We start from the raw sequence: 20635 nt of genomic DNA on the forward strand, positions 1-20635 counted from the left end.
CTTAAAAACAAACAAACCAGAAAAACCCAGAAGGGAGTTGAGAATTACTCATGCATTCACTCAACTCTTTCCAGGTGCTGGGCGGAGCCTACAGCTCTAAGAAGCAAGATCTCCCCTACCCGCCCCCCCTCCCAGTGAAAACAACGGGGCTAGACTCCCAACAAGAAGGGGGTTTGATGGCAGTAAAGACCTTACCCTGGCCTGAGGGAGTCAGGGAAGGCTTCCTGGAGGAGGCCCGGTGGGGATGGGGGCGAACAGGAACTGTTCCATTGAGGGAGCACAGAAGGGCAAAGGTTTGCAGGCTCTGGTGGGATAGATCTGCACAGTGTTCTAGTTTAGTGTGGCCGACGTGGTGGTTTGAGGGGGAATGTAAAAGTGAAGCATCATTCTCTCAATGAATCGCTGAATAATTGACGTGCCAGGCATTCGAGTTGGGAAGCCAGGGAGTCCAGAACCCAAAGGCCTTCACGGGAGTTGCAACTTATCCTTGGGGCAACCGGGAGCTACTATAGGGTTCTAAGCTGGAGAGGGACATGACCGGACTTGCAGCTGGGAAAGATCGCTCTGGTTCTCTTGTAGCAAGTGGACCAGGGGGGCCAGTGGAAGCCAGGCTAGATGGGATGCCCTTGGCACCAGTCCAGGCAGGAGGTGATAGAACCTTGGATGGGGGTAGGATGCAGAGGGCAAGGGGACGGAGTTCTTGGAGGTGGAAACCCTATCTAGGATTTGTGAGTGTTTCTAAGCGCTGGTGAGGGTCTAGGGGAGTCAAGGATGATTACAGTTCTCCGCCTGGGCAGCCAGGGGTCAGGGGGGAGCCCCTGTCCGAACTAGGGAACATAGCAGGAACAGGGGCCACATCCCCACTGCCTGCCCCCCAGCTGGCTGCTCACGGGTGGGGGCAGGGCGGATGGGACCAGGCTCCAGGGTGCCCCGGCCTCATTGCTCCCTGACTTCATCCTGACTTTAGCCCTTCCATTCTGGGGTCCGACGCTGGTGCAACTGGAAGCCCCCGGCCCAACAGTAACCAGAACGGTTGCCTCTCCCTCCACCAGATCTGAAGCCGTGGGTCTTTAACTTCACCTACCCTGGAGCCCGAGATTTCTCCCAGCTTGCTCTGGATCCCCCCAGGAACCAGCTCATCGTGGGAGCCAGGTAATGAGGTGTAGGAGGCTGGGTGCCACGAGCGGCAGTGTGCTTAGAGTCGGGTGGAGGGAATACTATTTGGGATATGCCCACGGTGGGTGGACCCTTCCTGGCCTTGGGCCACGTTCCTCTCTCCCAGGCCCTTTCTGTACGTGAATGTCTGTCTCCCACCAAAGGGGGCATTAGTGGGAGCAAGGGCGGGGAGCGGGGCGACCCCTAGACCTCCAGATCTCAGCCAGCCGTGGTCCTCCTGTGCCTGGTGGCTATGGGGAGCAGGAACACCTGCTGTCCCCACCCTGCTGCGGGGACTGAGGGCAAACGTCCTCCCTGGGAGCGCCCCGCAGAGAAGGTGCCAGGAGCCCCCTGCTGGCTGGCTGGCCGCCCGCACCTGGCACCCTGAGCTCGGTGAGCTTCTCCGGGGCAGCACCTCGCTTCCCTCTCTGTTGCCTCACTGGTCCAGCTCTAGGGAGGACTTGCGGAGACATTATGGAGTGGAACAATAGGTCCAAAATCCTGGGCCTTCAACTCCAGTAGGGAAGGAAGCTTAGGGATGTTTACTCCAGGGGGGTCTCAAAGAGTGGTCCCTGGACCTGCAGGACCAAAGGCACCTGGGAACTTGTTAGAAATGCATATTCTGGGATCCCTGGGTGGCGCAGCGGTTTAGCGCCTGCCTTTGGCCCAGGGCGCGATCCTGGAGACCCGGGATCGAATCCCGCGTCGGGCTCCTGGTGCATGGGGCCTGCTTCTCCCTCTGCCTGTGTCTCTGCCTCTCTCTCTCTCTCTCTCTCTCTCTCTCTGTGTGACTATCATGAATGAATAAATAAATAAAATCTTTAAAAAAAAAAAAAGAAATGCATATTCTCGGGGTGCCACCCTCTGGCTGCTGACTCGGAAGCTCCGGGGTGGAGCCAGCAATGTGTTTTAGCACGCCCTCCAGGTGAGTTTGAGGACTGGGGTTTGAAAATCCCAAGTCTAATCCAACTGCCCTAGATTTAAATGTGAAGAGGCTAGGGACAGACGGGGGAGCCGAAGGGGACCTCCCCAAGATCACATAACAAGATTGATGGGGGAGCAGAGGACTAGCTGAGGACAAAGCACAAGCCCCAAGGGCCACATTGAGGAGTCCTTTAACCAGGCAGAGGGACCTTCCTCTACAGACTCCACTGCCTCGATGTTCATGCTTTGCGGCAGCAGGCAATCTCAGCCCAACGCCCAGGAGCCTGTAAATCTACTTTAACATACAAAAATTCCTTTAGAAACGTCCTTTATCTCTAAGCCCCCAAGATCCATGTTGGCAATCATCCCCAAGCACAAGGCCCACCGATACACACCTGAAGGGGCTCATGACTCAGGTTTGACTAGACGGTAATAAGTGACTTTTTCCCAACAATAGCCAACCCCATCCAGGTCCTGGAGACCTTGCTTCCAAAATCCCTTAGAGAGGCCGCTATCCCCAAACCCCTCCCAACTCCCAGGTATAGAACCAGCCACCCCTCACAGGCCGGGGGATGCAGCCCTTCCTGCCCAAGGGTCCTGTCCCTGGGCTTTAATTAAACCACTATTTTGCACCAAAGACATTTCAAGAAGTCTTTATTGGTCATGGGCTCCAGACCCCACCCCACCAAACCTCACCTATATTCCAAACCTTCATCAAAAATGACAACAGAGGGTGGGAGCTGCGAATCCTGTCTCCCTACCTCAGGGTTAGAGTTTTTTTCTGCCAGTCAGTTATTGACTTCGGTGGCACTGGGTTTTTTTGGGTTTTTTTTCCAGAAGCTCTCCAACCCAGCCAGTCAGATTCTGCAGGTGTGAGGGCGGGGGAGGGTGGGCCGCCCCCAGGCTACCTCGTGAGGTTTAGGCTACTCTCCTTGACCACTAGCCTTTCCTGAGCGTACCCACCCCCTATTCACCCTATGAAAAGGGAGCCCATGGGGCAGAGCTGTGGATTCAGACCCTGGAGCTTCAAGGGTCTGATGTTGACCTTTGAGCCTAGATTCCTGACCTTTCTTCCTGTAAAGTCTAGATTCCAGTCTTTGTGCAGCCAGCCTCTCAGGACTGTTGGGAAACCAGGGTCTGAAAGCATTTTCTTTTAATTTTTGTTTTAATTTTTAAATTAACTAGGTTGCATCAGTGATATGCATTATGGTAAAACATTCAAAAGGTACAAAAGAATCTACAGCGGAAGGCGGGGCCACCCCTGCAAACCCCGAGCAGGACCCTTTCCTAAGGGCACGACCTGCGATGAGCACTGGGCTTATGCAACTATATGAGCGCTTGTAGGCTTTATCTTCCCACAAATAAAATAGTTAACTCTTGAACCACAGGGGGCGTGGGGTAAGGACGCCGACAGCCCCTCCCATCCCGTGTCCTTGAACACCTGCCTGTAACTTTTGGCTCCCCCCACACTTAACTACTAATAGCCACTATTACTGATAGCCTTACTAATAACACAAACAGTTGATTGACACTTTTTTGTTCATGTTATGTATGCTTTATAATGTGTCTCACAATAAAGTGAGCTAGAGAAAAAAGTGTTATTCAGAGAATCCTAAGGAAACACATTTACGGTACCGGACCAAATTGAAAAGAAATCCACGTGTGGAAATCCACGCAGTCTGAGCTTGTTCAAGAGTCAGCTGCGATTGGCTTACTTTTTGTTTTGTGATAATTCTGGGTCTCCCCGCAGTTGTGCTGCCCAAGCAAGTACCGGATTCCCACGCGGTTGTAAGAGATCCTATGTAGACCCGGTCCTCACACCCTACCCCAGCCTCCCCTAGTGGTGACAGCTTGGGGAACGATGGCGCATGGCGGTGAGGGAGCTGACCTCCAATGCCATCCTACTCCCTTCTTCAGATTCCACCGGTTTCACCGATGAGTTTTCTTAAACCCCAAAGGTAGCGCCGATGCCTCCGCCCTGATCCTTGTGGAAGCATCTTGAAGGCTGCCATCCCTTTGGTGCCAGGTGCCACTTTATGCACCGTACATGCAGCAAAGCACCTCCAGCATGCAGGGAGTGAGGCACCTAACAAATCACCCCATCTTCACCCCGGAGCTCCTGGACTTCAAAGCTCAAAGCTTGCACACCTCACTGCAAATGAAGCAAGGTCCTCCGTTTCTTCCCTTCCTCCTCTTCTTCGTTCTTTCTGGCCCCCTGGGTCTCTGGAATTCAGGCTGGGATTTTTTTTGTTGTTGTTCATTTATACCGTGCCCTGTTCTGGAAGGGAGTTAGGGGCGGGCAGGCTGCAGAGATTTCTCTCTGTTCTCCTCTCCCAGAAGAGCAGACTGCGATGCTGAGATGAACGATTTTTGATGGGATAAAAATTAATAAAGTGATGCAATGTTTCCCCTAATTTTTTAAAGCTGTGAGCAGATGCCAGTGTTACCTGAGCAGACAGCTGGGGCAGAGCCTGAGCCCATCTGTCCTCGGCAGGGGCTGGGGAGGTTTCGCAGAGGCCCAGAGCCAAGGTCGCTGGTGGGGCCTGCCCAGCCCCGGGACAGCAAAGAAGCTAAGTGGAGGCTGGGCCTGGAGCCCAGAGCTGGGGAAGAGAAGCCTCCAGGCTGAGGCGTCTCTGCTTCAGGCCCCTGGATTCATTCAGCAGGGCCCCCCTTTTCCTGCGGGCCCCCTCCCCAACCTCTCTCCTCAATTCTCTTCTCAGGACAGCTGAGGTAGGCCAGAAGGTTCTAATTATTCCTGAAAACCTCAGAAGCCAAAAGAGGAATGGCCAAAAGAAGATGTTAGAAGGAAAGAAAGAAAATTCTTAGGGAAAACCAGACCTTACATCTGCTTGACATTAATAAAGCCTTTCAACATGCACCACACCGTTCCCCCATCTCCGCAGCCCCGGGAAGTGAGAACGAGAGGCATTAGTTTCTCCATTTTACAGATGCGGACACTGAGGCTCCCAGAAGGCCCCCGGCAGGTAGCCGAGCTAGAAGTTTCCCTGCCTCTGCAGCCGGGTCTAATCTCATACCTCCTCCGGCTCCCACCCATGCGTAGGCTCCCCCACCAGCAGGGTCCGTCTGCACCCTGACACGCACATCATTGTCACCCAAAGCCCAGAGCTGACCTTGTGACCTCTTGGTGTGGTACACTCTGTGGGTTTGCACAAAGGTGTGAAAGGACATGTGTCCCCCATTACAGTGTCACACAGAGTAGTTTCACTGCCCTAAAAATCCTCTGCGCTCCGCTGGTTCATCCTCCCACCCCACAAGCACTGATCTTTTACCACTGTTTCCACAGTTTGCCTTTTCCAGAATATCATACTGTCGACATCATACAGTGTGTGGCCTTTTCACACTGAAAAGAAGATTGGCTTCTTTCATTCGGTATTACGCATCGAAGTTTCCTCCCTGTCTTTTCATGGCTTGATAGCTCACTTCTCTTTTGCACGGAGTAATAGTCTATTATTTGCATACACCACAGTTTATTTATCCGTTCACCTGCTGAAAGGCCTCTTGGTGGCTTCCTGGTTTGGGCAATCGTGAATAAAGCTGCTACAATCATCCACGCACAGGTTTTTGTGTGGACGTGTTCCCTGATTTCAGGGGTTTGGGCAGCAGGCTAATGTGATGGAGACCGTGCTTGAGGCAGATGAGGCCGGCAGCCCTCCATGGGCTGGACGGTGCGGGACAGGAATCATGAGGGGACGGAGGGGGTGATTCTGGAAGGGGTGACACGGCGGTCCAGGGAGGTGGCCGTGGCAAGGTCAGATCCAGAGTCCCTGCAGGAGAGTAGGAGGCAGCCGGGGCCACAGGGGCCGAGGCCTAGTGTCTGGAGAGACGGCTGGCCTGTCGGAGGGGGGAGTGGGGCAGGTGGGAGGAAGGAGGCGGCTTGCTGCCCAAGGCAGGAGCTCCTTGAGGCTCCAGGTTGAACAGAAGGGGCTCCCTGGCTGGGAAGATGGTGGCGGGGCTGCCACGGAGCAGGGACAGCGTGGGCTTCGGGAGCAGACCAGTCTCATTTTAATCCCAGCTCCTTTGCTTACTGTCTCTGTGACCTGGACATTTACCCCACCTGTTTCCTCATCTGCAAATGAAGTTTTCTCTCTCCCGGGGTTGCTCCGAAGGTTAAAAGAGCCCATGGGGAGAAAGCTCTCCCTGGAGGTTGACCCACCAAAGGCCCCCTGTGGTCTGTCTCCCACCACGCAGGAGCCAGGAAGGTGCTTCCTGGGGGAAGCTTGACTCATGATCTTTGTCTCTGTTTTCACAGGAACTACCTCTTCAGACTCAGCCTTGCCAATATTTCCCTCCTTCAGGTACATTTGCCTCCCTTCCCTTCCATTCCATTCCCTGTGATTTCCCTGGTATTTGGGAGCCAGACCTGGGGGTGCACAGGGAGCAAGATTCAGAATTCAGCCCTAACAGGTGAAAACAGGAGCCCTGTGCTCTTTTCACTGGCCCCGGACTCCGGCTGGCTTCCAGGTAACTGCTGGGAAGGTAGTTGGAAGCGGGGGTGCAGCCACATAAACATAGAGGCACACATGGGGCTCCTGCCTTGTGCAGAGGAGCTGCTGGCAGAGGAGAAAAGGAGCATCCGAGCTCCGGCGACCAGCTGGCCCCATTTGCCTGGGAATGGGGCATCCCAGGGTACGGGACTCTAGGTACTAAATCTGGGATGGTGCTGGGTGAACTGGAATGGTTGGTTATTCTAAGTCCTACAGCAAGGTCTGAGTTTTGGCCTCAAGAGAAACGGTATCCCTGGTTCCTTTCTTAGCTTGGCCGGAGTGATCCCATTCTAACTCAGCATTTTCACTGAGCTGTGATTGATTTATTATCTGCTGCCAAGAAGGACTCCCCAAGCATAATTCCCTAAGTGCTCTGGGAGGCATTTTAATGGGACTCCCTGATCCAGAACATTTATCCCAGATTGAGAAACAGATGCCAAACTGCCTCTGCAGAGGCTGAACATTCTAGAGAAAAGAAGTCCATCTTTTCCTCAATGAGGAGAAAGACTCAGTTCTTGTGTCTGAGAGGCTTGAGCATTCGTTGCATCAGAGCTGAGGGTGGTGGTGGGGCTATAAGGCCAGCAGAGTCTCTGACCTCTAGAGCTCCTGGTGTAGCCAAGACAAGATGATGAGTGCTGCACCTGACCTTATGACAGAACGGTTAAAGGAGATGGTCAGGGCTAGGCTGTATGGGATAGGGTTTCACTGCAAAGGGGTATCTGGGGGAAGGGGACCCTTCCTTGGTGAGCTGTTGTGACATTCTCGTCTGATCATCAGGAAGGGAGGGGGCCCGTAGGAACTAGGGCAAATTGAAAAGAAAATGCCATTCATCCATTTATGGGCCCATCTATCCTTCGGGCCTTACCTTAACCAGCCAAGCTGCCATCCATTCATCCACCTACCCACCCAGTAAACACGTGTTGAGTACCTACCGAAAGCCAGGTCTGGTCCCAGGCATGGTACCAGGCATTTGAGCTCCAAAGGTGAATCAGGCTCAGTCCCCGGCCTCAGGAATAAGCAGATGAGATCACAAGTGATTCTCTGTTCTGGATGGGATTTCTGTGGCTTGGTCCCAGAGCCTGGACAATGGCAACATCCGGTGGCCTGCCAGCTTGGGCACAAGCAACTCATCCAGAACCTAGTTACCAGGTGACATCCACAGAAAATGAAGCCAAGATGCCAAGCTCAACAGGTCAGAGCCTGGGGGAGGTCAGTGCATGCAGATGTGTTTCAAAGTAGGTAGGAGGAAGTGGGTCCCTGCAGGGGTTCTACCCCCGAGGTCAGGCAGTCGGTGTTTTGTTAGATTCCCAAGTTCTATAAAGGAAGGTCTTCTAGGAGCAATAAAGAGGTCAGAGAGGAGAAGCGGATGCACAGAAATAAAAGCAACGCCGTGGGAAGCACGCAGGGAGGGGTGAATGCTAGTAGGTTCAGTGGTGGCCCAGAGGCGCTAGGAACCCACTGGGCTCAACATGGTCTGCAATGCCTTCCTGGAAAGCTGCCCTTGGGCTGGAGCTCGAAGGGTGGGGATTTGCCAGGTGGTTGAGCGGAGGACACAGAGGTGTGAGATACATGGAGCACGGAGGGGTCCAGCGTGCAGGATTCTGGGGTGTGAGTAGGAAAGGGGTGGGAGATGAGGCCTGGGAAAAGAGAGGCCACACTGCAGAGCAGAGGAGTCCGTATTTTATTTCGAAGGCAATGGGGCTCGCTAAAGGGTTTTAAGCAGAGAAGTGGCATTGACCAGTGTTGGTGTTTAGATCATCTGGCCTGGTGCAGAGAATGGGTCAGTGGAGGAGCCAGTTAGGAGGCAACTGCAATCGCCCAGGTGAGGGGTGGGGAAATTGAACTAAGGCAGTGGAGTGGGGTTGGAGAGAGGAAGGTGGAAGAGCTTCAAGGGACCGAAGTGCATAGGGTCACAACATGAAAGGCAACCTAGGTTTCTGGCTTACAGAGCTAAGCGGCATAAGTCAGGTTGGGAATGGAGCCAGCCTGGCGCGCGGCAGTGGTTCGCTCTTGGTTGCGCACTAGAGTCACCAGGAGAGATTTAAAAAACACTGATGCCTGGGTCCCACACTCAGAGATCCTGACTCGTTTGGTCGAGGTACAGCTGGGCACCGGGATTTTTCAATCCCAAGTGATTCATGTGCAGCCAAATTTAGGATCGCTGCTTTAGGATACAGCATCTTTTGTGTAGGTGCTGCCCGCTGGTTTGGCTTTGCCAGGTATCCTTGACAGCTGGCCTGCAGGGCCCAGGTCCCGCAGCTTATCAGATGTTAGGACTCTGGCTTGCTGATGAGGCCTGGCACTGGGTTCATCTCTGTGTGTTGATCTGGTCACAGCCATGGGAGGATGTCTCAATGCCAGCCCCATACTGGGGACAGAGGCTCAGCTTCAGCCTTCACTGCAGGGTGCTGCAAATCAGCCACAAGTGCACCAGGAACTGGTTTTACCACCTTCTCAGGGTGTCTCTCTGGGGCCTGGACTCAGGAGTCCAGAGTGGATTCTCCATAATGGAACTAAGGAGAGGAGTAAATACTTTTCATGCCCACATCTCCACTGTAGTGGGTCCCGTCTAGCCACAGAGCGGAGACAAAGGAAGAGAAATTGGAGTGAGCTGTCTGGCATTCCCTGGAGAGGCTGGGGGTGAACCCTGGCCCCCAGGCCCCTACTCCGTCATCTGGCCTGGTGAAAAAACCCTGACTTTTGACCACAGAAGCCTGACCTCAGCAGGTGCCCTGTCATTACCCTAACTAGGGCTTTGGGTCCCTGCTTGTAAGTTCCTAGTCATCAGCATCTGCTCACACAAGTAGCTCCGGACAACCAAGTGCTAAAATTGATCTGCCCCCGCCCCCCCCCCACAGGAGGAGGTAGGGAGGCTCCCCAACCCAGCCTCCTCTACTCCATAATGCCTGGGGCTATGCATGGCTGTAACTCTCCTTTACAGCCAACGGATCCTCCCCTAACTGTAGGATTTAACCAAACTTAAAACTCAAGGTTTTATTGATAGTTTAAATAATTAAAGGAAATCTAAATACAAACAGTTTATGCAAACCAGTAGCCATTAAAAGGACTTCTAAGTACCTAACTCCTATTAAACAGTTTATGTAAACTACTATTCCTTCAGGAAAATCGAAATGCTCCTTCCCAATTCTCCAAGCAGGAAAAGCAGCACAGAGGACAGTGAGTGTGTGAGTGTGTGTGTGTGTGTGTGTGTGTGTGTGTGTGTAGACTCGTGCTTGTGGACAGGGAGAGGAAATCAAATCAGTTTATTTGTGATGCTTATTTATCAGCGTACTTTAAACTGGTTTGGGGAAAGAAAAGGCGACAAGTGGCCAACAGTGTCCGGGGGCTGCTGTATGATGAGCTCACTTGGATTTGGCGATTTTCTGACCTTTGCCAAAGTGGTTCTAAGGGGCTGATGTGACTGGAGGCCTAACTGCAATGGATTTATGAACTTGGGCTGCCAGATGTCCCGGAAGTGCAGAAACTTGGACGGTTCCGCACACACGCATCAGGACGCATGTGGGGCTTTGTTGGGCCTCAGCAGACAGTGAAGCTGATTCTGAGCTCTCTCCTAGTTATCTCCACAGTCTCTAAGCTAGCCTGGCAGCTCTCGACTTACTTGAAATCTAAACTCTGCTGCATGGTGGCCTTGATGCTCAGGAGATGTTTTAATGTTGAGCCATTGTCACTGGCGTACAGGGGAAGTGCTGAGTCTGCCAGGAGATTCTCCAGGTCCTGGCCAACTTGCCTGTTCTCTCCCATAGCAGAAAACCATGCAGTTACTCTGTTACAAGAGATTGCCATACTGGAACTTCTGGGACGGTCCTAGTTTAAAGTTTTGTGCGTGGCAGGTCGATTGATCATATACGTGTCTATCTCCACCACTAAAATGATGGTGAGGAATTTTTAAAGGTTCAGATCCACAATGACAGCAAGAACAAGAGATGTCAGTGGAGAAGAGATTAAACACATTTTAGGGGGATGGAAAGTGGATGGACAATCATAACTGATTTAGCAGAGCAGAATAGTTTACAGAGGACAATATGGCAGAGAATTAAGCTGACCACCGCCCTGCTCCAAAGGTTCAGAAATTGGGATGTTGGGTACTGTGGAATGTGAGGATGAAGTATAAAGTGAGGAAGGGGAAATAGTTGAAATTGTCTAAATTGAGTGGTTGGAATCCAGAGCTCCTATCCCCGCCCCCCCATAGCAATCCTTTCATCCATTTTACCCCTAGATTACCCCAACAAAGAGAGACTAAGAGCCTTTCTCTAAAGAGCTGACTGGTGAGTCTGCAAATTTGAGACTCCAAGAAAACTGAAGGACACTAATGGGGTATGAGACTGAAAGAGTGTTTCTCTTCTCTCTCTCTTTGTGCAATTTATTTATTGAAGAAACCTGGTCATTTGTCCTATAGAGTTTTCCACAGTCTGGATTTTGCTGATTGCAAAATGGTACAAAGTGGTACATTTTAACATGTTCCTCTATTCTCTGTATCATCTGTAAATTGACAGCTAGATCTAAAGACTTTATTCCAGACTCACCTTGGTTGCACATTTCCTAACCCCAGACCTGGAATCAGCTGTTACTCGGTTCCTTTCAGTGGGAAGTGGCTAGTCTATTTATTTATTTATTTATTTTTAAAGATTTTATTTATTCATAGAGACAGAGAGAGAGGCAGAGACACAGGCAGAGGGAGAAGCAGGCTCCATACAGGAAGCCTGACGTGGGACTCGATCCCGGGTCTCCAGGATCACACCCCAGGCTGCAGGCGGTGCTAAACTACACTGCGCCACCGGGGCTGCCCAATTTATTTTTAAATAAAAGGAAATAGCCCCAAATCACCAGATATATCAGGAAAGCCTCTAAAGTGAAAGAGAAAGATGAAAACAAACAAGCAAATAGCATGAAAGCTATAAGAAAACAGGGACAATAAGAGAAATATAAGAAAACAATTTTAAAAACTATTTAGAAAAAACTAAGATATAAAACCGTATTGAAATATAAAAATATATTGTTTTATAAAACAAGTTTAAAATATGGAAATTAAAAATGTGATTGGGGAAATAAAAGCTGCACTGAAGAATTAAAAGATGAAGCTGAAGAAAAATCTCCCAGAAATTAGACCAACAAAAAAAATTTAAAAATTAAGAACAAGGGAGAAAAAAAGCAAAATTAAAGGATCAAAACCCAAGGGCCAACCGTTGATTGGATTAAAGAGTTACAAAAAAAGAGAACAAAGGAAAAGATGAGGAAGAAACTCAAGATGAAATTACATAAGAATATCTCCCAACGCAGAGGATGTACTAGTCTTCACATTGAAAGGGCTAAATGGATTTCCAAAAGGGAGATGCACTAAGGCACATCAGTGTGAAATTCAAGATATTGTTATGAAAGAGAAGATCCACAAAGCTTCTAGAGTCCAAAGAAAAAACTGTCATTAAAAAAGTTGGGGAATAAGAATTACAGCAAACTTTGGAGCACCTGCATGCTTCAGTCAGTTAAGCATCTAACTCTTGCTTTTGGCTCAGGTCATGATCTCAGGGTCGTGAGATCCAGCCCTGTGTCTGGCTCTGTGCTGAATGTGGAGCCTGCTTAAGATTCTCTCCCTCCCCTGCCCCTCTTCCTAAAAAATAAAAATAAAAATAATTACATCAGACTTCTCATAGCAACACTGGAATCTAGGAGACAATGGAAGAATAAATGCCTTTAAAATTCCAAGTGAAGATTATTTCCAACCTAGAACTCTATCAACACTACCAATCAAGTATGAAAATAGAATGAATCAGACATGCAAGAATTTTTAAAGATTGATCTGTCATGGGGCACCTGGCTGGCTCATTCAGAAGATCACGTGACTCTTGATCTCAGGGTAGTGAGTTTGAGCCCCATGTTGAGTGTAGAGATTACTTAAATGAATGAATAAATAAAAACTTGAAAAAATTGATCTACCATCTTCCTTTTCTTAGGAAGATACCGGAGATGTGTTTCACCAAAATTAGCAAATAAATCAAAACGTTGGGAAACGTGGGATTCAGCAAAAAGGAAGGGAGAGAAGGTAAGTCCCAGGATAACAGCCAAGTTGGAGGCTCCAGGAGCAACCAGTCCACACTGGGGCAGGAGGCTGGAGGCTGGGGTAGGGGGAAGAGGACAAGAACAAATGGATGATCAGAACCGTTTGTATTTACAGTTAGCAAATGATATTGAGAGGGATTTGTAACCCCTGTTGGACATTTGGGGGGAAAATTAATGGCAAGTACATTGCAAAACAAGCAAATGAAGAAAATCAAGGCAATTATTCAGTCCAGGAAAAACAAAAAGTTGGCTAAGAAAGAAACCTCATCAAAATAGGCATTATTTCACAGAATCTCAGCCGCACATTTTCACATTTTAATGAGTCTGAAATCAGGCCACATCTTACAGTCACCGTCATCTAGACTGCCGTCCTGATTGAGTTGTCCTCGCCTATGCAGGCATGAACTTGGTCATTATTCTGATAACAGCAACCCGTTCACATTTCAGGCCACAGAACATTTTAGGATCAGATGAGGAGGCAATAGGAGCCCTGATTTTTCAGAAAACCTTCTGTGGACACCTTCTGGTAAGACCAAGAAAGTACCAGCATCCAAACTTGCAGAATGGGATCCATAGCTTGGAAGAAAATTCTGGAGACCGGCGTGGAATACTCTTTAAAAATTGCTACATCACTGAAGCACTGGGTGGTTCAAAAAATGATCCTCTAAGACAAGCAAACGAACAAAACAAATGAGCACTGACAACTGAAAAGGGACTCAGAAGAGGCAAACTCTGAATTCAAAGGAGGCTTAAGAATACTTAATTAAGCTTGTTTCCATTTTTCTTTTTTGTGCACACGAGATTGATAGATGATAAAAATTATGCATCTAAACAAGAGCACTTTCAATAAGTTTATATTAAAAATTTAAGGAATAAAGGATTTGATAGGCAGCATATTTTCTTTCCTGGTGTTTTATATTACAATCAATGGCATTTTATATTCAGCGAATTCCAGTAGTAGTGAATAATTTCTATATATTCATAATAATGTAAATACCAATGTTGATTTTAATTTAAAAATAATTAATTATATCAACATTTTAAATAGCTAATATTACATAATTATAATGGGAAGATGAGGAGAAGGGAAATGTCTGTGTGCTTTGGGGTGAGAGAGAATGGGATGGGTGATTGGGAAAAATCTTTACCTCCATAACAGGAAGTCAGAAGAGAAAGTCTGAGATTGATACATATTTTTGAGAAAAATTAAAAGAAATTATATTAAAACACACAGACATATAGAAACAGTTAAAAGGACCTAGTTGGGGGATCCCTGGGTGGCTCAGCAGTTTAGGGCCTGCCTTTGGCCCAAGGCGCAATCCTGGAGACCTGGGATGGAGACCCGGGATCGAGTCCCACGTCGGGCTCCCGGCATGGAGCCTGCTTCTCCCTCCTCCTGTGTCTCTGCCTCTCTCTCTCTCTCTTTATGTCTATCATAAATCAATAAATAAATCTTAAAAAAAAAAAAAAAAGGACCTAGTTGTCCTTAGGAAATGGGATTGGAGTGGAGGAGGAGTGGGTTGCCTTTTTTTTATATACATATATAATTCTTTTCATATCATTTGACTTTTTCAACTCTGTACATCATTACTTGGGTATAAATAATTTTCAAAATAAAATAAAAAATTTAAAAATGACTCCAACAAGCCTGTTCTGTGCTGTCATCATTATAAATATACATATCCTTTTCAGGCCATATGTTCTAACTTTGGGTTTGATAAATCTATTCACTGTGAGAAGCTGCAGGATGTAACAGAGAGAGCTTAGCTCTGGTGTCAACTGTCTGGGTTTGCATCTTGGGGTTGTTGCTGACTAGCTTTGTGACCTTGGGCAAATTGCCTGACTTCTCTGAGCTTCATTTTCCTCCCCTGTAAAATGAGCAGAAATCTGTGTATTTTACAGTGCCTGTCTGGGTGTTCGGCTCAGTGTGACTTTAACCGCTTATGATTGTGAATGGCTGTCCCACCTACCTACCCAGGGGAATTCCCACCCGCTGATGAGCAAGGGCCCTCTGCCCACCAACCTCTCATCCCCCACCGCCACCCACTGTCCGGAGCTTTGGGCCAGGACATCTGCAGCATCATCCGTGGGCCATTGCTCTTTTCAGGCTCCAGGGGCCTTGACGTTGCTCCTTTCTATCCCTCTTCCCTCTCACATCAGCCTCAACCAGGGAGCTGATGGGGTCCCGAGGAGGACAGTGGCTCTACTGTCCAGATAACCCCCATGGCTCTGCAGCTAGATTCCAGGGGTCGTTTGCCCTCCAGGGTCTGGTAGCAGAAGATACTGTCTAAGCTCCAGGCCTGGCTTGGATGAGCCCAGCTTGCTCCTAGGTCTGATGGGAGCCTGAGCAACTTGTCCCTCCGCTCCTGAATCCAGGCTTTGCAAGAGTCAGCCCTCCCTCTGCCCCATGAAGTAGTGAAGTAGCGGTCTTGGAGCTGTGCTGCTCCTTCTCTCAGCACCCTCCTCCTCCCACATCCTGGCCCTGGGGCCCTGCAGGCAGGGACTTCAAGGCTCGAAGGAGCTTTACAAGAAATTAAAAGCAGGTTGGTTTTTTGTTTGGTTTGGTTTGGTTTTTTTCCCCCCCTTCTTTGAATAGAAGACCTGCTTGCTCACTTCTCCCTCTCCCAGGACAGGTAGGGAGGTTCATGTTTATACATGTGACCCAGAAATATATAATGAGCTACACACCAGGGCTGCTGACATTGTCTGGACCTGGAGGGTGGCGCTCCTCCCTGCAGCTGCTCCTCAGAGGCTGGGAGGGATGTCAGAGGGTACAGACAGAATAGGGGAAGGGGAAGGGGTCATCCTTGCTGGGAAACAGCCCTCTCCTGATGCCATGGGCACTTGGGAACAGGAGTCCCTGAGCGAAGGCTGCACCCCCAAGCACCCCACGAGAGCGTGAGTAATGCTCTGAGGGAAGCAGACAGCACAGAGTTGGGGAGAGGGGTAGCAATTAAGAAATGGGAAGCCAAGGTCCTGAGACAGTGGGATAAAGAGAAAAAACACACAGAGACTTTGACTCAAGAATATGGGTTCCAATACCATCTCACCACATAGCAGTAGCAAGTCTCACAGAATCTGAGTTCCTTCGTCTGTTAAGAAAAAAAGAAAGAAAAACCCTTTGCAGGCTAACAGTGGGAAAATTAAGTAGATCTGTCGCTAGGGTTTGCAAAGGTAGCTCCTCCTCTCTGCCTGCCTCTCATTCACTTGAGGGACATCTGGCACACACTGGAGGCACATTTTCCACCTCTCACTCTGGGTCTAGGGTGGTCCTCGAGGTCTTCCTCGGCCCCTTCCAGCTCCCTGGCTGACCTGGGGAAGGAAAGAGGAGGAGGTCCTAGGATAGAGCTGCATGGGCGTCACTCAGCATGAGGATGTTACTCGAGGCTTCCCTGCACCAAGCAGGTGGCAGGGAGTTGGACTGAGGGGACCTCCTCCTTAAGGTCTCTGAGTGAGGAGACCTGGCTGGCCTCTGAGTCCACGTGGATGTGGCGAAGGGAGCCCTTACCGTGCTGGCTGGCACTGACCCTTTCCCAGCTTCTGGTCCACTCCCCACCCTGACTGCTGCCCACCACGGCGGGGAGTGGCGCAGCCGTGTCATGTCTGTGTGCTCCTCCCACAGGCCACAGAGTGGGCCTCCAACGAGGACACGCGCCGCTCCTGCCAAAGCAAAGGGAAGACTGAGGTAGGTGGCTCCAGTGGTGCAAGGGCCTGGCTTAGAGCTGGCAGGAAGCTTGTGGTTGTGGGGACGGGGGGCACCGTGTGGGCTGAGGCCACCTGCGTGAGAGGCCCAGCCTGGAGGAGCGGGGCGCTCTGGATGCAGGTAAGGCCTCACCCTGAGCATCTGAGGCACAGTGCGGCCAGCTGGCCCAGGCGGGGAGGGTGGGTATGAGAGCAGGGGAGGTCGACAGATGCAACCCAAACTTCAGAGCAGGGCACATCTGGGGCAGAGGGCAGCGTTTTCAAATGTTTGCGGCGCAGTGGTGCAGAGGAAAGCCCCCACACCTGGTGCCCCACACCTGGTGCGCTTGTTCCTCTATTACTTCTCTGTCACTGTTGCTTTAGGAGGAGTGTCAGAACTACGTGCGGGTCCTGATTGTCACTGGCCGGAAAGTGTTCCTGTGTGGGACCAATGCCTTTTCCCCGGTGTGCTCCAGCAGACAGGTGGGGCCCCCTCAGGGTAAGGCCGCCCAAGGAGGGCACGAGATTCCCTCCTCCAGGCTCCACACAGCCTTGGAGCGGGGCTGCCAGATGTAGCAGAAACGACTCAAAGAGAATGTCCGGTTACGTTTCAGATAAACAACAAATTATATTTTAGCATCTCTCCCGCAAGATTTGGGACATACTTACGCTAAATAATTATTCCTCATTCATCAGCATTCGAATTTACCTGGGCCTGCTGTGTTTTAGCATCAAGGTCACCTTGGAGGGTCCTGATTGGGGGGGGGGGCGCTCAGAGGGAACAGAGGGAGATGGAGCTCCTGGTACAACCTCCTCCCTCCGGGGTGGCAGCTCACTCAGAGAGACTCTGGGGGCTGGGGGTGGGAAGGTGAGGAGGAGGTTGGAGACAGGGAGAGGCCTAGAGAGACCAGGGACCCAGTGGAAGCAAACTCTGGGGTTGGGGGTGGGAAAGGACAGCCCCTGGGTCTCAGGAAAAAGTGCCCCTGTCTCCCCATCGTCCCCAGGTGGGGAACCTCAGCCGGACCATAGAGAAGATCAATGGTGTGGCCCGCTGCCCCTACGACCCACGCCACAACTCCACAGCTGTCATCTCCTCTCAGGGGGAGCTCTATGCGGCCACCGTCATTGACTTCTCAGGTCGGGACCCCGCCATCTACCGCAGCCTGGGCAGCGGGCCACCACTTCGCACCGCCCAGTACAACTCCAAGTGGCTCAACGGTAAGGGGGCGCAGCCCGGGGGGCTGGGGTTCTCCTGCCAGCCCACCCTGACCCCTGCCCATCCTCCTTCCCGCCCACCCTCTGAAAGCGATCACGCTGGCTTTGTCCAGAGGCCCCGAGTCGGGCAGATGTTTGCCCAAGGACCGTGGCATGTGGGAGATGGACTCCGGATGAAATCACAGGTGTAACCAGAACAGGTGGAGAGGAGGCTCTGAGGGCAGAGGACAAGTTGGGAATTAAGTAGGAGAAAGGGCTACGGAAAGAAGAGATTGGGAGAGGCTGGTAGGGGTTTCCTTTCCCTTGGAGTTGGATTCCTGCTTCTCCGCTGACCGGCTGCGCAGCCCTGAGCAAGCACTTGACCTCTCTCTGCCGTCCTGTTCTCATCCGGAATATGAAGACAGTCACGGCACTTCCGTCCTAGGTGGCTAAGAGGATCTTCCGGGTACTTGCCATAAGGCCTGGTATGCCGGGAGCGCTCAGTAGCGCTCATTAACTATGAAGTTAGAGCCTTCAGGCCACCAAACTGTCCAGGGGTGTCAGGATCCCCATGTGGGAAAACAGGTAGCCACGTCCTCCAGGCTCAGGCCCGACCCCCCTTCCTCTTCTGCCCCCCGCCCCCAGAGCCAAACTTTGTGGCCGCCTATGATATCGGGCTCTTCGCCTACTTCTTCCTGCGGGAGAACGCAGTGGAGCACGACTGCGGGCGCACGGTGTACTCTCGTGTGGCCCGAGTGTGCAAGAACGACGTGGGAGGCCGCTTCCTGCTGGAGGACACGTGGACCACGTTCATGAAGGCCCGGCTCAACTGCTCCCGCCCGGGCGAGGTCCCCTTCTACTACAACGAGCTGCAGAGTGCCTTCCACCTGCCCGAGCAGGACCTCATCTACGGGGTCTTCACCACCAACGTGTGAGTCCCTGGCCTCCGCCCTCCCCTCCCCGCCTGGTGGGGCTGCAGGGGTGCGTGGCTCCCTCTCCGGGCCTTTCTCCCCTTCTGTGGGATGGGGAGTGCGGGCCTTGCCTCCCCCCAGGGCAGCCGCTCTCCAGCCCGTCTTAGGGGGTAAGGTGCCCCCAGTCACTCCCTACTTGCTGCGCCCTGCTGCCTGCGCAGTGGGGAGCACTTACTCCTGATTGCGGGGAAGGGCAAACCCAGGCCTAAGTGGGGAGCACTTATTCCCGATTGCGGCCAAGGGCAAGCCCAGGCCAAATCTGAAGAAATAAATGGAGCTAGCTTATGGCTCCGTGGAGGAGGAAATTGCTGGCGGTGAAAGGAAAAGAGCCTGCCCTGGATGAGGGGACGGCAGCCCCCAGGTGCAGGAGCAGCCCGTTATGGGCGAGTAAGCTCAGAGCGGCTGCCTTCTGGTGCCTTCCAACCGCAGGACTCCCTGAGCCTGCTAAAGCCAAGGGGGAGAGTCTCCTGGCAGTCCTGACGGCACGGGGAATGCAGGCTGGAAATCAGGGCCCCGTGCCCCCGGGTGTGAGGAAGGGTAGCCGTCCTGGGGATCGTCCTGGGGATCGGGATCGCCAGGCCCTCCTCCCACCCCCTCCTGTGCAAGGCTGGCCCAGCCAGGTGATGCTCACGCACAGAATGCCGAGTGGGCAGCGGAGACCGAGGAACACGTCTGTTGTACAGGATGCCGCGTGGGGTTCTCTGTAAGGACCTCAGAAGCATATGGGCCTGGAGCTCTGTGGGCTCACCTGAGCCCCAGGTAGCAGGGCTCGGAGGAGGGCCAGGCTGGCTATAGGAAGCACCGTCTGAGGGGATGGACAGGGATGGGAGTAAAACTGGTAAACAGGAGCGGAGAGGCCATCCGAGGCCATCCGAGGCAGGCCATGCATCACAGTCCACGCGGGCCATGAGCTGACAGCCAGGACTCAGTGGCCGGCCCGGCAGTCAGCACCAGAAAGTGGGCAGCCAGGAGCAAGGGGCAGGGGCTGCTGGAGAGGCATCGGGGGGGAAATGATGACATTGCTTCGAATGGTCAATAGTTTATGTATCGTGTGCCTTCCCCATGCCAGGTGCTTGTTGTGATGGGGGAGGGAGGGGAGCAGGAGTGCCAGTGAGCAAAAGTAGACCTGGCTCTGCCCTTCTAGAAATGGTGGTTATCAAACACCCAAGTTTAACTGTGATAAATGCTAGAGAGGGAAAGGATAGTGTGCAGGGAAGCCTTTACCAGTGTGGAGGGGTGGTGATCAGGGAAGGCTTCCTGTAGGAAGTGGCATCTACAGGATGAGTGGGAATTAACTAGGGGAGAGGAGCATTCCAGCCCAAGAGAATAACACACACAGAGCTTTGGAGTAGGAAGACAGAAATGTTTGAAGAGACCAGTGTGGCAGGAGCCTGGAGGGTAAGGAAGAGGAGAAACAGGAAGAATTTTGTCCTTCCAGACTGTTTAAGGGTTTTGATCTTTATTCTAAGAGAAAGGGGGAATTATTGAAGGGCTTGGAGCCAGCCAGAGACCAGCTGGGATACACAATCTGAAATGTTCACCGTGGCTGCTGTGTGGAGAATGGATTCAGGAGACTGGACGGGCTGCGGGAAGGCCAGCCACGAGATCAGCACAGCATCCAGCCGGAGATGATGGGGCGACGCCAGGCAGAAAGGGCAGGGAGGGTGATGGACACATTTGGGAGAGGGACTAAATGCCGAGAACAAAACCGGAGACGCTGGGTGGAGTGGTCTGTTCCCATCAGACTCATAAAACACCTGATCCTGGGACTGAAAGGGTCTTAAGAGGTCATCGGGTGTTGTGGGCTGCAGCATGAATCAGTGGTTGGATAACCAGCTTGAAACAACGTTAAATAAAATGAAGAAAGCAGAATAGAATGGAATAAAAATAGCCGAGTACAGTGCATTTAGTAAGGTGTTGTTCATGAGATTTCTTCATAGAGGTGTGTGCTCAGTGTGGGAGTTCTTCGGAGCTGTAACGTGGAGTGTATTTCTTACAGTGGGCTATGGGCTAAACGTTGGGAAAACACTCACTTTATGTGACCGTCCCCCTGGAGAAGGGAAAGGGACGAGGCAGTAGCACAGAGTGACCCCCCAGGGCTTCTCATCACTGGCCTTACCCAGCGTTTCC

At 51.5% G+C, this 20635-nt stretch overlaps 1 protein-coding gene across 6 annotated transcripts in view; it reads left to right on the top strand.

Moving 5' to 3' along the window:
* The window catches only part of SEMA5B (semaphorin 5B), a 118005-nt gene that overhangs the window by 82520 nt on the left and 14850 nt on the right, over positions 1–20635 (top strand). For all 6 annotated transcript variants that reach the window (XM_041723922.1, XM_041723915.1, XM_041723888.1 and 3 more), the window contains 6 exons: positions 1053–1152; positions 6350–6395; positions 16282–16344; positions 16725–16823; positions 17345–17558; positions 18180–18465. In XM_041723922.1, the coding sequence (XP_041579856.1) occupies positions 1053–1152; positions 6350–6395; positions 16282–16344; positions 16725–16823; positions 17345–17558; positions 18180–18465 (808 nt within the window). The remainder of the gene's footprint in view (positions 1–1052; positions 1153–6349; positions 6396–16281; positions 16345–16724; positions 16824–17344; positions 17559–18179; positions 18466–20635) is intronic.

This window comes from Vulpes lagopus, chromosome 1 (genome assembly GCF_018345385.1).
Source record: "Vulpes lagopus strain Blue_001 chromosome 1, ASM1834538v1, whole genome shotgun sequence".
Lineage (NCBI taxonomy): Eukaryota > Metazoa > Chordata > Mammalia > Carnivora > Canidae > Vulpes > Vulpes lagopus.